The following is a 19,555-nucleotide window of genomic DNA, read 5'->3' as shown; positions in this document are numbered from 1 at the left end:
TACGACAACAAAGAGCTCTTTGATCCTTTCCATTTGGAGAACTTAAAACGAGAAAGCCAAACTACAATAAGACCAAGTTGGGTCATAAAAAGGAGAGCAGGAGCACCAAAGCGCTCCGGAGTGTAATTGTAGAAGCAGCAAATGCTTTGGCACTTAATTCTGCTTTAGTGTCAGTTCAACATGTTTCACGTTTAGGACTGGAGAGCCCCTCGCCAAATGCTCTGCACAAACAATCTGGGGCTGCTCCTTGGTGAGCTCAGAGCGCTCCTGGCCCAGCGTGGCCCCCTCGGCTCTGCTGCCCTCAGCCACAGGCGGGCTGGAGCCGGCCCACGGTGCAGAAACCCGCGGGATACCCTTTACTGGAGGGTGAGCCTTGGGTGGGTGCTGCTGCTGTGATGCTGCTCTATAAAAACTCTGGCACCACTCAGGTCCCTGCCCTGGCACGGGGCAGTGACCCACAGCCACCGGGGCTGCTCCCGGCCCTTGTTCCAGGAGCTGCTCTGCTGCAGCCAGCCCTTGGTGCTGCTCAGGCTGTGCTTTCCCTTCTCTCTGCCAGGGCCACGCCCCAGAGGTTTCCCTGGAGGGTGGCATTTAGATCAGGCATCTTATAAGGCATTTATCAGAAATTTGGCTAACAGATACCACATCTTCCCAAAGCTGTTGGGGGGTGTTTAAAGAAAAAAATGCTTTGAATTATTTCTTTGCAAAGAACTGACCTGCAAGGTGGCACAGCCTCGTTGCATGGCCAGGCTGCAGCCCCTGGGCCAACACCAGCAATTTGGTGGTGGCTGGTCCCAGGTGCTGCCTTGCAGAGAGCCTTTGCAGGAGCAGGGTTGTGCCTCTGCTGTGTCCTGCTCTGAGCAGGGAGCGTGCCTGGAGCTGCTGCCAGTGGGAAGGTGAGGGCAAAAGTCAGGAGCACACACATGGAGCACATGAAGCCCTTGCTCCTGCCCTGGGAGGGGACAGGGATGTGGGGCTGGGTGTGGGACCTCTCTGTCATGCGGCCAGACCATCACCCTGGGCCAGGCAGCCCCTGTACAGCTCTGGGGCTTTCAAGAACTTCTTTATTGTAAAGAATCAGTCGAAAACATAAAGCTCCATGTTCTGGAGGGCGAGTGCTCTGCAGGGTGCATCCCTGCCAGCGCACTGTGTATGAAATGTGCCTTGGCAGCAGCTCCCGGCTGGCGTTGGTGACGGAGGGCGCAGCCCTGGGTCGTTCGCACCACGAGCTCCTGGGGAAGGGTGAGCCCGTGGCTGGAGCAGGGAGTGATGCTTGGCCAAAGCTGTCTCCCATTCCTCTTTCACCCCCCTCTCTTCGGAGGAGAGAGGGGATGGCTGACAGACCCAAGGAGTGATTTGCTATGGCTTAAATAGGGAACTGGTTAAATTTTAAGTGTTGGGCACCTGATGCTAAAAATTATTGAAAACCCTTACAAATTGATTTTTCCCCTAATAGATTGCTGTGGGTACAGCTCTTCATGGTGTAGGTAACTTGTGTGAATGATTTATCCTGTTGGGGATTACAAGGGAAGCTGTAAAATGATCTTGTCAGTATTTGAAAATCATTTGTGTGTCTGTGACGTGTCTTAGCACATACAGGAATGCTCTGCTTGGGGAAGTGAGGTCCTTATCCTGATTTATCTCTAGGTACTTGTAAATGTTGCTGTAATTTCATGTTATCAAACCATTTAGCTCTTCCTCTTCCAGAACAAAGTTATTTTATCTCATGCACCTTGTTTACTTCAAATTAGCCCTGAGGTTGGCCTGAAGTTGCACCTTGTTATTCCTCCACCTCCTGTCTCCGTCTTAGGCTCTGTTGGCAGATTTGAAGGTATAAGTAAATACTTCTTTGTTATTAATAGAATAAGTTCCCCCTCCTACACACATGTTTTCTTTTCATTCCAGTCTTCATTTTCCGTGAAAAACTGACATTGCAGTACAAGCGGAAACCTCCCAAATTGCATGAAAAAGCTTTAATTCTCCTAGCAACAAGGTCAGGGCTCAAATCCAGTCCCTTTCCCTGAGCATGGGGGGAACAACCCTTCCAATTACCTGCTCCCCCTGTGGTATGGATCCGGTCGGTTCACAGGCACCTGGGTTTGGGTGGATTTGAATCTCAGCCATGGTATTGTTTAAAAATTCTCCACTCACTGGGGAAGGGTTTGTAGTGGGCTGAGCCCTGAGAAACCTGGAGCTGGTTTTATGGCTTCCCATTGAAATCTGGTGGAACCCTGTGGTGTTGACTGATTTCCCCCTTTGCCACTCATGTGGCTTTGATCAAACCCAGGACTTGGAGAATGACACCCCCAGGAACTGGAACCACTGAGCTTTGCCCAGTTCTGCTGTTCATTAAAGCATTTGTGAGCTTCCAGTTGTGGATGGTAAAATGAGGACCTTTGTGCCTATCCAGGATGGAGATTGCTGGTCCTGTGTCAGAGCCCCTGTACAGGCCCTGGATTAGCAGAGTTGTTGCAAAAGTTGCCAGAATTTCCTTTGCCCTCTTAATGAGACCTTCCCTGGTGCCGAAAGCCTTGGGGCAGGAGCGTGCAGTGCTGACTTAGGGCAAATTTCACCTTCTGTCCCACGGATGGAACTGAAGCTCTGCCAAAGGCATTAAGTCCTGGAGGAACGGCTGGTCCTGGGAGCTGGTGCTGGACGAGCCATCCTGGCTTTCCTCTGCTGCTGCCGTGTGCCTCCAGCCTGGGTCACCTGGGTGCCTGATGGTTCCCCTCTCGTGGGTATTCAGGGCTCAGGGGTGCAGGGAAGCCTGTGCAGCACAGCCCAGAGGGGCTCCCTCCTGTTCCATGGTCCCCTGCCCTTCCCACAAACTGCAGCAAACTCCACAGTGGTTGTGCAGCACCAGGGATGGCTCCCCTGGAGGGGCTGTCCTTGGGGAAGGGATGGGGACCATGCAGGGCTCGGCTCCTCGCCCCAGCGTCGTGCCCAGAGGAGCCCCTGAGCAGAGCTGGGGCTGGGGGCTGAGCAGCTCACGCTGCTGCAACTTTCCTGTCCCGCCTGGGACATGATGGCTGAAATGGCTAAAGACTGAGAGGGTCTGACAGCGTTTAGTTTAGGAGGGGAGAGTTTAATAGTAGCATATGTAGGCCTGCAGTTCTGAAAAACTCATTTGATTTCAGTGGGAAGCTGAACAGGGCTGTTATGCAAATCCCTCCTTTGGCTTTGTTGAGCACTAATTGAAGTCCTGTGTGATGGTTCACACCTACTTATCCTGTATCTACTCCTTAATATCTTCTGATGCATAAATCAAAGTGCTGGTGCACGACACGTGACATTCTAGGTGCAGCACCAGTAACTCAGCAGTTACAGGGGAAAACGTGTTCTGGCAGAAGGTTATGGGTGAGAATTTCCTCTGTGCTGAAGGACTTGAAGATGCTGTTGTGTGATGCTGTCACTCCCTCCAGCGCTGTGTGTGCTGTGTGAGAGTCCTGAATGCAGAGATCCGTGTTCTGCCGTGTTCACAGCCCGGTTCTGGGTGTGGTAGCCTTGATCTCCAGGCTGAGCTGAGCCCAGTTTGCCAAAATCTTAAGCCAGTGGCTCCGTGGGGAAAGGAGTCCCAGAGAGGTGGGCATTCAGCTGTGGGGTGAATGGTCATGGTCAGAAACCTCCAGTTCAGTGCTAATCCTGGCTCCCTCTGCGAGGAGGAAAATACTTCAGGGATGTGGCTTTCTCAGCCAGCTCCGGGAGCTCTGGGTGGCTGTTTTCAGTCTGAGATGGAGGGGCTGCGGAAGGGGAAGGGCCATGCCCCCTGTGCCACCAGAAATTAAACCCTCTTCCAAACAAACCCCCCCCAGGAGAGCAGAGCTGTAAAACCAGGCACTGGCCCGTCCCCTCTCTGTCAGCGGCACTGGGGTGGCTGAGAACTCACTGCCATGTGTTGCCCCAGCCACAGTGGCCTCGGGGTGCCAGGGGGATGCCATCCCATCTGGGAACCATTCCGGGGTGGGAACAGCCCCTTCCCCTGCTGATGTCGCTCAGGGTTGGGAGTCAGAGCTGAGCCTGGGGTGTGCAACACCTCTCCAAAATAACCTCTGGCTTCAGGGCTCTCCAGGGTCCCAGGGACCGGAGTGGGGCCGGGGACCTCAGCAGATCCAGCACCTCCCTGGCTCTGCCCTGGAGCACCACGTGTGGTCCATGTGCCAGGGGCTGCACTGGGATGAGGTGGGGCAGGGTTTTCAAACTGCTGTGGAGGCTTAGACTGAGGCTTGTAATGATTTTAGTGGGATTTGGGTAGTTGTGGGTGCAAGCCCATAAGGTATTTCAGAAAACATCAGCAGTGAGGGGTGGAAGGGGAAACGCTGTTGTTTGGGCCGTATGAGATTCTGGGTTTGGGTTTTTTCTGACTAAGCATGATGTTTCCCTGGCACAAGTTCAATTCATCCTCTTTCCCTAATGGAAAAAAGCAAAGCTGTATGTCTTGCTTTGCTTGCAGTTGAAGGCACCGGACTGGATAAATGTAACTGTTGTCTTTGAAAAATTTTTCTCCCCTTGGATAAGAGCATTAAAAAAAAGAAATTATGACCTCACGCTTTCATGCTTAGAAAAAAAAAAATTCAATTTCAGCTGATGCTTGTTATGGCTCTTATTAACAATGTTTGAACCAAAAAAGAGGTCCAGATGTGATGATTTTATTTATGCCAAATTGCGTTTTGGTCACTGAGCTTGTATTTAGATAATTTATTTTTTCTTTTCTTTTTTTTTTTCCTTTTTCAGCCTGATGGCACCAGTAAGGAGTGTGTCTTCATTGAAAAAGTCCTGGAAAACAACTACACGGCACTGATGTCTGCGAAATATTCAGGCTGGTATGTTGGATTCACCAAAAAAGGGAGGCCACGGAAAGGGCCCAAGACCCGGGAAAACCAGCAAGATGTACATTTTATGAAGAGATACCCAAAGGGGCAAATGGAGATACAGAAACCTTTCAAGTACACAACAGTCACCAAGAGGACTAAGAGAATACGACCCACCAACCCCAGCTAAAACCAGATAAAAACAGTGTCACAATAAGGAATCACAAAAAGAAAAAAAAAAAAAAAACTGCACCAGAGGAATATTTTTACATTAAAAATAAGGAAGAAGTTCTATTTTTGTACATTGTGTTTAAAAAAAATAAAAATAAAAAAAATTAATAAAAGACTAGGTGGCAAATGCTGGGGAAGGCTGTTCGGGATTTATTGTGACTTGAAAAATGAAATGAACTGCTCTATTTAAATTGACTTCTTGTTGTTGATGACACACAGGTGCTTATTTTGCTTTTTTGGAAAGGACAACTTTTCAAGCATATCCCCAGAGGGAAAAAAAAAAAACAAAAGAATTATTCAAAATAAATAAATAAAACCAAAGAAAACCAAAGGTCTTTCCCAAAGTTACTGAGACCCTGCCCCGCCAAGTGCCGGTTTGCAGTAATCTATTTATTGCCTGCTGCCCCCCGGCCAGGACAGGCAGTGGGAGCTGCAGGGAGTGAGGCCCGTGGAGCTCTCGGCGCATCGATCCTCTGTAACCTTCCTGACGACATAGGGAGTCACGGCTCCGTGATCCTGCATCCTGCTCACTTCTGGAGAATGCTGCTAACTACATTCAAGTGACTACAAGATGACCTAGTACACCAATGATAAGGGAATATTTTAAAACCAGCTATATTATATATATTATATATATATAAGCTATTTATTTCACCTCTCTGTATATTGCAGTTCCATGAACCAAGTATTACTGCCTCAACAATTAAAAAAAAAATTATTTAAAACATCTGTACATATTTTTGCTGTTCACACTTCTTTCCCCTCCCTGAGTAGTGGTTTTTTAATGCATATTTATCCTTTATGTGAGGCCAGCAAGAAATGCTCAGGGTAGTTTCCCCGCTATAAACTTCATTGCTGATTCTGTAGTTCCTCCTATTCCTTAATACCATCTTCCTCTTCCTCCCTGGTTGTTCCCACAAGGAAGATTCCCAGTGGGGTGATGGTGGGCTGAGGGTGAGGGAATCCACACCGCTGTTTTTCAAGAGCAGCACGTTTGATACTTTTCAGTCCGAGGAGTATTTCCTAAAGCTGAGGCCAAGCAGAAAGTGAACTGGAAAATGAGTATCTGACTGCATTAACACGTGCTTACGTGTGGCTTGTGTTTCCTTCATTGGAGGTTTTAGAGGGGCTCTTGCTTTCAGCTGTTTAATTCAATATTGGGCCTTTTAAACTTGCCCTCAGCCGGACAAATCCGTCTCCTGCATGGTTCACCCAGCCCATCCAGTGACTGGCTTCCCTGGTCAGTCCAGCTGGCTTTCCTCCCAGGAATTCTGCACGGGATATGGGAGGGGTGAAGTGCCCCGCAAGCAGAAAGTGGGGAGAAGAAGCAAGATGAAATAACCGACCTCAGATTTTAGCTGGAATGGCAACGGAGCCCAAGTGGAGTTTTAAGGAGAAGCTCACTTGGCTGTTCCTTCTCTCTGTGTGCAGACATGGCTGCACTCCCTGGTTACAGCCAGGGCTGGAAATGCTCAAAGCCACTAAGAAAGCTTTTTCTTGTTAATCAGGAGAATGACTCTCCCCAGAACAAGCTTTCCCAAGATAACTTTGAGAGCTGCAGCCAAATCCTGCAGATCAAAGCTGTTTGGGAGATGGTGCAGATAAGCATGCAAGCTTGAGGATGCTTATCTGAACCAATCTCCAAACCTTGCAAGCCTAGAGAAAAATGAGCAGTGCTAAGCAGGGTCACTCCATGCTGCTTCAGGAGAAGCTGGGCAGTTGCACAGGTGATGCCTCACCCCCAGCTAAGCACAGGACGTCACTCTACAGCCCCTGTCCCAGTGGATTACTGGGAGCTGCTCTCCTGGTGCACCTGGAGACAGGCACAAAAGCAGGACCCAGTGGTGGAATTGGTTGGTGGGGGCTGGAAGGCTTTGCCAGCTTTGTCTTCAGATTGATTCATGTGGGAAGGATTTGGGGAAAGTTCAGAGGAGTGCTGGGGTGGAGGACTGGGAGCAGCTGGAGATTTGCTATATTAGTACCTCCAAGAGGAGACACCCAGTTGATTTCCAGAGTGAGAAATATTTTATGGGTGCCTTTTTTCTCCTTGAAATATTGCCATGGCCCATGGCCCACGGCCCTGATGGTTTCACTGTTAGAACGACAGGGCTTGTTTGCCATTGGAGAAGTTCAAAGGGGTGGGAGCAGTAAAGGCTGGAGAAGTCTGGGCAGAAGGGATCTCCTTTGAGGCTGGGAGCAACCAGGGAGGATCTGCTGCCTGTCCCACAAAGCCCACTGAGTTTGGAGACTGGCACATGGGAGTGAGGGGCTGTGCAATAATTGGGGCCTCTGTCCCTCGTGTCATTGGTTTACAAGAGTGTTTCCTGGACAGCAGTGGGACAGGTTCCTCAGGCTGTGAAAAGTCCGTGTGGTGAGGAGATCTGATGCTCACCTGGATTAAGTGACGCTGGAGGGATTTGTTGGCTAATGGTGCACATTAAGCGTTTGTGTTTGAACATCTGCTTTCAGGCTTTATTAACAACAAAAGCAGGGGCAAAGATGAGAAGAATTCACACCAGGTCCCCTTCAGAGGACCTTCACGTTGGACAGAAGGGTGCTCTGGGTAGGAGACGTTCAAGGAATGAGCAGAAATAGGGGAAATCCATCCCATGCCCAGTGAGGGACAGCCCTGTGCTTGGAGCAGGCACAGGGTGCTCCTGCCCTGGGCAGGGCTCGGGGCTCGGGCCACGGGCTGGTTGTAGGTGGCTGTCAACAGTCCCACTGGACAGGTCCCTCTCTGACCTCCAGACCAGAGAAGTAACTCGTCTGTCATGTTTAACCTCATTTTGTCCTTTCAGAAAGTCTTCGGTCGCCCTGAATACGAGCTGAGATTTCCCATGTAGGCTATTACATTTGATTTACTTTATAATTGTAGATTGTTAATGAGGATTTAATTGCTATTGTGGGATTCTCCTCAAGAGCGAGGGACGAAACATGAGTGATGGCATTCATGTGTATGGAGCTCTGGGTGGGCACGCTTTAACCAGTGCTCTGCTTGACTGGCTTTAATAAAAGCGTATTGGAGCCGCTGCCTCAGAAGCACTGCTGGGTTTGTCACAGCGTTTCCATAGCTGAGATGGGAGAGAGGCACTGTGGGATAACACCGGGGTTGGCTTTGTTGGGTGCAGCAGCCACTGAGGCCGGGAGGAAAACTTGGTGGGTCCAAGGAAGTTTCTTGAGCATGTTGCACAAACCAGAGCTCTTTTGGTGAGACCTTCTGAGTGGGGCAATCTCCCATGCTGTCCCTGTGAGGGTGAAGGGTCGGTGGTCACAGCTCAGTTAGGCTCAGTGTCTGGTCCAAGTAGGGCAAACCCTTCACCATGTTGTGCTGTTGTGCCCTGCCTGGGGCTTACCACTGGCCAAGAGGACAAAGAGTGTCCTGGTCCCCATGCAAGGTGTCTTCCAGCCCCCTGCCAAGCTGCCCTGGCCCACAGAGCTGTCAGTGGAGCAGATGACTGGGTTCACGTCCCTGTAGCTGGAACCCCAAAGTTGATGTGGTCTTTCCTGCTCAACAGCAGAGTTGTTCCGTTCTGTGTTGATGCAAACACAGGTGCCACGGCAGGCTCTGACCTGGAGCACCCCAACAGAGCCTGATCCACCCCTGTCGGACAGCAGCTGCCTTTTGGCAACTCTCCCTGCACAGCCCCGAGCCCTGCTCAGTCACACTCATCCAACAGAGGGAAAAGGGTCACACAAATCAGGGGTGTCCCCCGGGAAAACAGCTTTTCTCTGCTGTCCACTCTCAAGGCATTGAACATCGTGGTTTGTGTCTGCTGCGAGGCAGAGCAGGTATATTCCTATGCATAATTTCCTGGTGCTGTGCCAAAGGGTGGAAGTTTATACTTAAGATTCACAACAGCTGTTTAAAGTGCCTATGTCTCGTGCCAGCCATACCACCTGAATGGCCAAGGGATATATATAAAACTTCAATTATTTTTTGAATGTTTGTTGTTATTCATTTGGAGACAGATGAGAGGAGATTCCTCACAAATGATGTAACCTATGTAGACTGTTATTTCCAACAGTGTGAGCTGAAAAATTAGGGAGGAAAAACCAGGTCAAACTGAAACTTTTCTTTTTTTTTTTTCTTTTTAAGTGAGACAAAGTACTGAGTGGAGTGATTTGGGTTTACCAGAGACATTTAATTCACCCTATTAAGGATTTCTTTAATTTCTTTAAATACATGTGATTTCATAGGGGAAAAAAGAGAAATAGAAGCTTCACTTTGAAAGTAGAAAACAATTATGTGATGTGTAAGAAAGTCTCCCCTGCCTATTTGTCAGTTGAAACTGATTTGAGCCCCCCACTGAAACGTCAATCCTATGGCAGTTTGCTGTTTCTTTGGCAAAAGCTGCCTCTCTCCACTCACTGAGGTCCTGGATGGAACCTTTTCCAGAGCCCAAGCCTTCTCCCTGTCCTACCCATTCGTGCTGCCCTCCTTCTGCCCCCCCTTTTATCAGAGGCTGAATCCTGGCTGATGGGGACAAAGCTCAGGACAGAGTTTTCTTTCTCCTGTGGAATTTTAAGCTTGCAGTGCCTGTGTTAAGGTGCCAACCCAAGGAGATCCACACTGTGAGCATCCTCCACAGAGTCCCTGTCCCTCAGCAAGGTCTGGCACATACTGAGGGCTCCGTGGCCATCAAGACCTGTGAATTTAGTGGTTACTGACTGATGAGCCAAGCTGTGAGCTCTGGGCTGGTGGTGACCAGTCCCTGACTGTGTTTGTTGTGGGTGGGACTCGTTTCTACTCAGAAAATTATGGAAAGTTTAGACCAACGGGTACAGCGTGAAGGTGGCTGACACCTGCCTGGGCAAGGGCTGATTCCCAGTTTTGGAGCAGACTAAAGGGTAACTGTCTGCACATCCCAGTGGCTGCCAGGCTGGAGGACCCGTGGCTGAGCCACAGGAAGCAGAACTGAGTTATGCTGGGCTTGGAAAACAACCGGTTGAGTTTCCCAAGCCACATCAAACCCATCTAAAGAGAGATGAATTGGTCTGCTCAGGCCTAAAGGATAGAAAACACTGCCTTTGTTTTGAAAAAAACAACCACAGCGGCCAGGAATAACAGAAGACGTAACCGCACCAAAGCCTCTGATGGGAGTTTCCTCCTCGGTTAAGCAGCGCAGGCATCCCGAGGCTTGCGGTGTGTTCTGAGGGATGTCCTGGATGCAGGACAGCATGACCCAGCTGAGGGAAGCACTGCAGGTGATGCTGACATTCCCCTTCCCAGCTGAGGGCTTGTTCCTCCCTTGGGATGTGTTTTCAGCTGCTTGTGCAATTCCAGTCTTGGAAGGGCCGTTTTTTTTCTGCCGAAGAGGGAATTCTGAACCTGCTTATGCCCCGAGTGAATGCAATGCGCTATGGTAACCATGGGAGAAATTTGTAATTGGGAAATTTCACCCCAAAACTTTGCAGCTTGGGGATCCAGAGACATGTGCCCATTTTGGGGTACACCACTATCACTGCCCAGGAGAGAGGTGCCACCAGCAGCTCTGGCATGGGTGGAGCAGCGAGGGTGCAGGGAAAGGCTGGCCCAGAGCGTTGTGAGGTTGTGCAGAGTCAGCTGGGAGCAGCCCCTGTGGTGGCCGGTTTGGAGCAGAGCCCGCCATGGCCAGCTGGGAGGTGACCACGGCACGGGCCTGGAGCTGCTGCCGGCCAGAGGGATTTGTGTGCAAGGCCGGAGCGAGCGGCGTCAGGAGCCAGGGGAAGGCGATGGTGTGCGATGGATGGGCCGTGGCCCAGCCAGCAGGGCCTGAGTTCCTGGGAGGTAGCACATGTTACTTTGATCAGATGATCGGATTTGCATGAATCAGAATGTAAAAATCTTGGCTGAGGTTTACAAAGGAGTCTAGAGAAATGAGCTGCCTCTTTATCTATGTATCTGACACGAGCACAGAGTGAAAACCCTTCCACTCCTTGGTGGGACCATTTTCCAAGGAGAGACAGAAGAGCTTAGATGTTGTTTACAGCCATGGCAGGCTTTCGGGCTGTGATCATCTCTGCTCCAGAGCTTTCAAAAGGATAAAATGAGCCTCCTATTATAAGGACTGAAAATAATCCTAAATGAATAACACACATGCAGCTTTCACAGGCACACATTTCTGAGCCATTGGAAATGTTGGCACATGCAAACAAACAAAAACACATGTCCTAGGCCTCTGGTTTTCATAGATTTCTGCATGCCATGACATTTGGGGGGGGTGGCATTGCCAAGAGCTAACAAACCAGATTCCCAGGCTTGACTTGCAGAGCTGGCTCGGTGACACAGGGACTAAAAGGGGAGGCCTTTGGTCAGGGGACAGGCTCTGGGGACCACAGCTCCACAGGAGAGCCTGCAAGGAGTGCCTGTGCTTGGGGGGACAGGGCAGCGGGGAGGGGCAAGGTGGGCAGCAGGGAGGCTCCAGAGAAAGGTATGCAATGGGGAGGCTTTGGAGCAAGGTTTAAAATCGGGAGGCACTGGAGCAAGGTGTGCAATGGGGAGGCTCTCTAGAAGCACCCTGAGACCAGGGATCTGCACTCGACTGCCCTGGAAAGCAAAGAGGTGGCAGAGAGCAATTGCTTGGAAGCCCACAGCTGACAGCAGTGCCTAAAGCACTCCCTGGAGAGAAGGTCTGGGTGAGCTGCATGTCTGTGACTCCATCTGATCTTAAAGTTGCCATGACAGTGACATTGCCAATCACCATCAGAGCCAGCACCAGCCTCTGGGGACCCCGAGGGTGAGGGATAGGGACCTGCATCTGCCCAGAGCTGGCAGAGAGCTGGGCTTGTGCAAGCTGTGCCCTGCAGAGCAGCTGGGTGCTCACGCAGCTCGTGTGCACCATCCGTCTGCCTGCCTGCCTGTCTGGATTCCTTGGGAAAGGTAAAACACCGTTTCCTGCAGGGTCAGATATTTTGGAGGGGGAAGAAAGCAATTTGTGGCTGTGTTGTCTGCCTGATCAAAAGTGTTACCGGACTGAGCTACACAATGTGCACTCTTTAAACCGGTCCCAATTAGCCCCTCTTGCTAATGCTGCGTTTCATTCCTGGGAGACTGCACTGGGAGAGCTGTTATGACTTTGTGATTGTGCACATACCTTTATGTGCTTTCATTCTTAATCCCCTTTTTGCAGAAGCCAAAAGGTCTTCCAGCCAAAAAGGAAATCAAAACCTTTTGTTGGCTGCTTCATAAGAATTAAGGGTGGGATGAAGGTTGTAGCAGGATCTTAATTAGCCATTGTAAATAACGAGAGCGGCAGTGCCTGCAACCATATACCACCTTGGGTTGAGATATTGTCAGACCACACAAAGCTAGGTGAATGGGCAGCACAATGGCAGATAAAATTCACCCCTGATAACTGCAAGGCAAGGCATGGCGAGGAATAATTCGAGCTGTGCCTGCACTCTGTCGGGTTCCACGTTAATTGTAATCATTTACACTCACAAAACGAGCGCAATCACAGCCATTCTGGGCTCTTTATTCCTCTTTGCTGTTGTGAGAGTAAAACAAAATAGGAGGATGGTTAAAGAGAGGGATGTAAAATATTCCCCAATTCCTGTCTGCTCACAGCATAGATCCGGAGGGGACCCTTGCTAGCACGCCGAGCTTCTCTCTGGATATCTGATCTCAAAAGGGGACATAGTGGAAATAATAAGTGTTCAGAGGCTGACAATGAAAATACTTAGAGGCCTGGTGAGGGAATGCTTTATGTAGGTATTGAAAGGACTGTGCCTGCTTCATTTAGAGACAGGAAAGTAATGAATAGTCTAGACTGCAGAGAAAGTAAATTAGGATCTCCCACTCACCTGCTCTCCCAACACAGAGAAATTCAATGAAAGGCAGCAAACGTCAAGACTACTGAAAGAGAGAGGTTCTTGACTTGGGGAAAATTAACATGTAGCATGGAAACTAAGCTTTGGGATCGGACAGCAGGAGCCCGGAGACCGGCCTTGGAGGGGCAGGGCAGCACACCCCCTTACAGACGGGTGCTTCACCCATCCTGCCCAGTGAAAACCACTGGGGTTCAACTTTGTTTCATCCATGCTAAATAGCTCTGGACAAAGAATGAAATAACCCCGCATGTGCTCTGAGTCCCTACCCTGTCCTGTGTCACAGAGGGCTGTTGTTCTCACACTCCTGTGCTGGCTGAAGGAGCAGCAAAGATGCTGCCTACAAGTGGCCTCATAGGATGCTTGTAGGGTCCATCCTTGGTCTTTTATGTTTCCACCCCCACAAGAAGCTCCACAGGCACCTCTTTCCAAGGAGACCTTTGCCCATGTGGCAACCTTGGTTGCAAACCCTACCTTGCCTTTTCTCTCAGTGCTTTTTGGATTCCAGAGTCCTTCCTGTGTCACAGAGGGAACATCCCATCTGCTCACCACCGAGACAGTGCCAGTGTGGGGTGTGGCAGGGATGTATGGCCGTGTGTTGCATGGAGCTGGAGAGGAGAACTGTCCTACCCCTTCACAGGGTGCCCCAGAGCTTGTCCAGCCCTCGCTGCCTTTCACATCAGCCAGCCAGACAACTAAGCACAAGTGGTCCCATTCTGGAGGTGGAGAAGTTGGGATTACTCATCTGTTCTTGAACATGGCAAGTTTTGCCCTCTGTGTTTCGCAGCCTGATCCTACAAGCTCCTCACATACATTCGGACTGAGATCTCTTGGTGCCCAGAGGATTTGGGTGTTCAAGTCCCATCCATTTGGCACCTCGCAGCCAGATCTCTCCTGTGATTTCAGGAGGAGCTCCATGCACACGGCAGGCCCTTTGCTCCGGGAATCTAAACGGCTGCACGGCATGGTTTGCTGGGAAGCACCACAAACAGCTGCTGGGTGGGAGGCGAGGCTGGCTCCGGGAGCTCCGGGGCCCTGCAGTGGCTGGGTGTCCTCTCCAGGAGCAGGGCTGGGCAGCCCAGCTGCGGGCCCAGCTGCGGGCGCTGCCGGCAGACGCTGCCGTGGGTGGTCTGAACGCGGCCCAAGGTGCCCTAATCTACCATCTGCTGCCGCAGCCAAGTGATTCAGGGCTGGATGTTTGCTTCGTACCTCTGAAAGGTGTGAACCCAGACCGCGGCCTGCTTTGAGAGAAGACAATGAAGGCAAAACGCTCACACTTTCCAGGTGGATCCTCCAAACATGGGGCGCCTTCGCTCCGCCTGCCACCAGCTCAGCCACAAGGCTGGCAAAGTCCTTCTCTCTCCCAGGGCATCACTCTCCAAACGCTTGGAGCAAGCCAGATACCACGGGCAGCTGCCAGCCCCCTCGGGAGGCAGGGATCGCCTGCAGGAAGTGACTGACTTGGCAAAGAGACCCAAACCCTGCCCTTGGGTGGAATTCATGACATGTAAATTTATAGGTGACTTCTGTGTAGCGAGGGAGCAGAGGTGGAGTGAATACCTTACGGCTGTGCTTCATTAAACACCTTTCCACCCGAGCCAAGAGGTTCCGACACCAGAACAGCAATCAAAGCCTCTCCTGGCAGCTTCACAGCCACAGGGAAAAGGGCCACGCTGTCCCTGGGACACAGACAACAAGCTCCAGGGTGGGTTTGGCAGTGAGCAGAGGGGAACAATGACACCTGTAGCAGCTCTGCTGGTGGAGTCTGTCCTCCTCAAAGAGGTCAGAAAATCATTGCTCCAGGAGAAATTACCCCAAGTCCCTGAAAATGCCAGAAAAAAAAGGATCATAGGAGCGTGCAGAGATGAAAATTAGCAAAAGTCATTCGGTTTCCAGAGAAGTGGTGGTGAGTGCAGGTGAAAATGTGACTGTGGCTGGAGGTTAGAGAATCAGGGCAGGGCTGTGCCTCTGTCTGCTGGCAAATATCTGCACTGGAGCATTTTGTTTCATTATCTGCTTCTGGGGGTGTATTATCTCATCTCTCAGGCAACTTCTCTGCTGTTTGAAAGGTGTTGCTGGTTCCAGACCAGGAAGTGCCTCTTCCTGGAGGGCACAGGGACACCTGCTAGAGGTGTTGGGTGTGCTGGGACGATGGAGGGGAAAATGTGAGCACCCACCTGCATGGAGGGCCTGCGGTGGGGTCCCTTGCCCTGCTGTGTTTCAAACACATGCACTCGGTGTCCTGCAGTGATATCAGGGGTAAATTGAGTCAATTATCTCCCACCATCTCTGTTGAAAGTGGTACTTAATCCTTTCCTTTAAACCTTTTATCTGACATTAAATGGTCATTAGTTTAAAAGAATAAAGTTAAGCTGACTCACTTTCCAGCTGGAAAAACCTTTATAACTGAAGTAAAAATGCACCGAGGGCATGTACTGATAACATTGTTTTAGGGAACAAACAAAAACCACCACCAGTTTTGTATTCATTATTTTTCTGGATAAATGAATTAAACAAACAGGATCACTGGTTTGTAACTTGTGGGCACATTATTGTGTTTACTATGAGACCTTCCTGGAAATTTCCTGAGTTAGAAGAAACATTTAAATTACAACCAGCTACACATTTCTGGTGGGAATCTTTCCCAGTCATAAATAATAAGGAAGACTTTGGACTGATGAGGGGGAATTCAGATTCATCTCCCCAATGTTTTCAGTCAAACCCAGGAACCCAAGACCCTGCTGCTCTTGGAGTGGGGAGGGATGCTGGTGGGGGTGCAGGGATCGTTGCTCAGGGTGCAGTGGTGAAAGCAGGAGACCCGGCTCACCTGCCTGTCCTGCACTCGTTAGCTGTTTGCATCACTAAGGAACGAGTCTCTGCTCTTGGTTGGGCACTTATACCTACCCTCAACACCTACACCCAACACCCACACCTACACTGTAGCACCCTGGAAGAGCTCAGGTTTTCTCCCACGACTTCTCTGGCTGGGATGTGTCACAGAATCACAGACTGGTTCAGGTCAGAAGGGACCTTAAAGCCCATCCCACCCCCTGCCATGGGCAGGGACACCTCCCACTGTCCCAGGCTGCTCCAAGCCCCAATGTCCAGCCTGGCCTTGGGCACTGCCAGGGATCCAGGGGCAGCCACAGCTGCTCTGGGCACCCTGTGCCAGGGCCTGCCCACCCTCCCAGGGAACAATTTCCTCCTTATATCCAATCTAACCCTGCCCTCTGGCAGTGGGAAGCCATTCAAAGGAACAGGGAGGGAGCTGGGCTTGGTGGGAGCTGCTGGGAGAGCCACCAGCCCTTTCTGCTCCGGCCATGGTGTGACCCAGGCAGGGATGGGGATGCAGCTGGAGAAGCTCCCACCCCACTGTGCACCAGTGACCACTGGCCTGGGGCACACAGGGACACCCTCACTTGTTCCTGGTCCTGGCACCACCTCAGGGGACACCTTTGCCAAGGCCATGGTGAGCCTGGGGTTGGACTGGGATGATTAAACAAGGACTAAATATTAAATCAGGAATCAGCTAGCGGGCTGGTGAAATATGACTGGGAATTTTGTCCTTTGTGCCTTGAAAAGTACAGCTAAAGGAAAAGGATTAAATTTTGCATTTTTTAACCAGGGTTTTTTTCTTTCTTGGAAAGTTCTTTGTCTTTTTCCAGCCTAAGAAACAAAGTCTAGAAATACTGAAATGTGAAAAGAATGCATTTCAGGTCCCAGGTTTTCTGCTTTTGACAAAAATACAGGCTTCCTTCGATGCAAAATTTTTGCTTATCTGTAAATGTGTGGAGATTTCCAGTCATCTTTGATACTGATTATTCAGTTCTCAAGTTTTGAAATGGCAATGTTGAATTTTCCCATGGTTAGCAGTGCAGTGCCAGGCCCTCTCCTCCTGCCCCCAGCCCTGTGTCACCCATGGCAGGGCAGCACTGAGCCAGAGCAGGGGACAAGAGAGGAGGGCAGCTGCTCGGTGAATCAGGGCTGTGTTGACACGGCCAGTCCAGCTCTTGCCATCCAAGTGTTTCTGAGCAGTTTGTATCCGGAGCCCCAGAGCAAGGTGTGCCGTGACTCCTTCCCAGCATCGGTGCACTCGATGCAGAAGCAATCCTGCTCCTTGTTTAATTTACTGCTAAATTATAGACTGTGTGGTCTGTGAGCCATTGCATTGCTGCTGCTGAATTTACATGGCAGGGATAAAGTTCCTGCAGTGAAAACCCTCCCATGGCTGTGGGAGCTCAACCGTGCCCCACAAGGTCCTGCTGGCTTCGGGGAAGGTTTGTCACCAGGTAAATGAAGGGGAAGTGACTCCAACCTTTAGGCCTGGGTCTGTTTTTACATGTGGACACTTTATTAACAAGCCACACGACCCGGCTGTGGCTGCCCCATTAATGTTGGGCGAGTGGGTTATTTGCACTCGTTTGAACATTTTGCTTGTGCTGGCAGGGAGCCCTCCCTTGCGACCTGCTCTGCTTCGCTTGCCATAGCCAGGGAGCTGGCAGGACCAAAGGCTGGTGGAGCTCCGTGTGCCTCCCGTGCGCAGGTTATGTGGCAGTAAGAGCAGCAAAGCACAGCAGCCCCGAGGGCAGGAGCGAGAGCAGCCCCGAGGGCAGGAGCGAGAGCAGCCCCGTCCCTGCTGCTGCAGCCGGGCTCTCCCCGTCAGACGGGGATTATTTGGGCTGTGCTTTCTGGGGTTGGAGGTTTGTCCAGCATTTAGCACACCAGGGGCTTTGCATGAGAAAATCCATCGTAACTAAAGGGCAGGACAAAGCACGACAGAAATGACACGGAGCAGGAGCCCCTTCTCTGTGCACAAGAGCTGCTGTGAGAGGCTCCTGTTTGCATAACGAAGAGCTCGGCTTTTGCTGTCTGCCTGACTCATTTATGCTTTTCTGCAGCTCCGAGCCCCAATCCAGCCAGACTTGACATTAGCAGATGCCAAATGAATATTTGCACAAATGTTCACCAGCGAGTTTTCGTGCCGCTCCCTCCCTCAAGGTGGCAAGTGTGGGTGTGGAGAGAGCTGCCCTGCCCCTGTTTGCGAACATGTCCCTTTGAACTCCCTGGCGGGGAGGGTGAAAGAGAGGGGAAAAGGTTTTCCAAGCAAGAAAATAAAAATAATTAATAAAAAAAAGTCATCTGAACAGGTTCCAGCCTGTGTTATTTTGTTGTTAACCCAGAAACCTGCGGATACTGAAATCTGGGAAAGGAGTGGAGGAATGGAAACAGACTCAGTAAGAGCGGGAATGTGGTGAGAAAGAAAGCAAAGCCGAAAAAGCCTCAAATCATGACTTTGCTTTGTTGATATGAAAATTAGACACATACAAATTAGCTAGGAAATATCCTGTTTCTTTCGGGGTGTTGGGGGAGGAGGAGGCATTAACCTTAGAAAGGGAACTCTCTGGCCACCCCAGGGAAGGTGGGAAGTAAGTGTTGGGTGATGTGTTGACTTTAATGCAGGAAAGGAGCTCTGCTGCGGGGAGCAGCACTAATCCTGCATCTGCCTTGGGCTGCAGTTGTTAACATCCTCCTTTGTCTCCTGGACACACGGGCCCCGTTCCAAGGGGTGCCCACACGCTGTCCTGGGCACCTGTCCCTGGGGGGGGGGCTGGAGGGGCCGGGTGGGGAGGGGTTTCCAGCTGAGGAACCCAAACCTGCTCACCTGGAGGCTGCAGCGGTGGGCACGGCAGCGGGTGCTTTGCCACACACAGGGAATTGCAGGGATTTGGTGGTGGCCCCCACGGGAGCAGGACAGACCCTTCCCATTCCCACAGCCCCTCAGTGGCTCAGGCGGGAGGCAGGATCAGCCACGGCTCCCAGACCTCCTGAGTCTCCAGCTGCGACTGCCACGAGCCTGGGGAGCGGCAGCGAAACGCCTGAGGATGGAAGAGTTAAGCACACCCTGGCAGCGCTCCCCTGCCTCCCCTCCCCAAGCTCATCTAGCAGATGGGGGAAATACTAATTATCCCCGAGTGAGTGGTAGCTGTGTGGTGAGGGTGATGCTGTCCTGGAGCTGTGCCACGCCGCTCAGCACACGCAGCGCTTCCGAGGGAGCGGGGTGCGCCTGTTCGGGGTGACCTGCGGGGACGTGGTGGCACCCGCCTGGCAGGAGGATGCTGCAGCCAACCCCATGTTCAGCAATCGAAGCAAGGGCTGGAAACAGGCTTGGCTTTTGCCATCCTGCTGTACCCTTGCTTTGGGCACATTGATATCCCTAATTCCTCCCAGGAATTCCCAAAAGAAAAAGTAGTTTTTAACCACTGCAGTTCATCCATGCAGGTAACTGGAAAGCTGCTCTGGCAGAGACTGTTTCGTTAAAAAACAAGCAAACAAACAAAAATCCATGGATTTAGCATGTCTGAGATGCCAAAGGTGCCTTGTCAGCAGGCAGCTTGTCCCTGGGGTTTGCTGGGTGGAGGGACCAGTTCCAGCTCTGTCTTTTGAGTGAGGGTCTGTGCATCTGCCCCTCCCTTCTCCCCCCAGGTCCCTGCCAGCACTCCGGGCTCTGCAGATGAAAGCTGCGTTCCAAACAAAGCATTATTGATTATTATCCCCTCGAATTTCAGAGCGGGCTTGCATTTCATGTACGCACCACAGTCCATGGGCTTGCTGGAATAAATAACACATGGGAGCTTGTTCGTATGCCGAGTCAATAGGGAGCTGTCGGCTTTCATGCGATTTCACACATTTTTTCAGCTAGCTCAGCAATC

The 19,555-nt window shown here is 51.0% G+C and overlaps 1 protein-coding gene across 1 annotated transcript in view; it reads left to right on the top strand.

Annotated features, from left to right (window-relative positions):
• FGF18 (fibroblast growth factor 18) overlaps positions 1–5,646 on the top strand; it is a 68,551-nt gene extending 62,905 nt beyond the window's left edge. Inside the window, exon 5 of the mRNA XM_069028931.1 lies at positions 4,732–5,646. Within this exon, the coding sequence (XP_068885032.1) occupies positions 4,732–4,998 (267 nt within the window). The 3' untranslated portion in view covers positions 4,999–5,646. The remainder of the gene's footprint in view (positions 1–4,731) is intronic.
• Positions 5,647–19,555: the final 13,909 nt, after the last annotated feature.

This window comes from Aphelocoma coerulescens, chromosome 13 (genome assembly GCF_041296385.1).
Source record: "Aphelocoma coerulescens isolate FSJ_1873_10779 chromosome 13, UR_Acoe_1.0, whole genome shotgun sequence".
In the NCBI taxonomy this organism is placed as follows: domain Eukaryota; kingdom Metazoa; phylum Chordata; class Aves; order Passeriformes; family Corvidae; genus Aphelocoma; species Aphelocoma coerulescens.
This window is presented reverse-complemented; position numbering and strand designations above follow the sequence as displayed.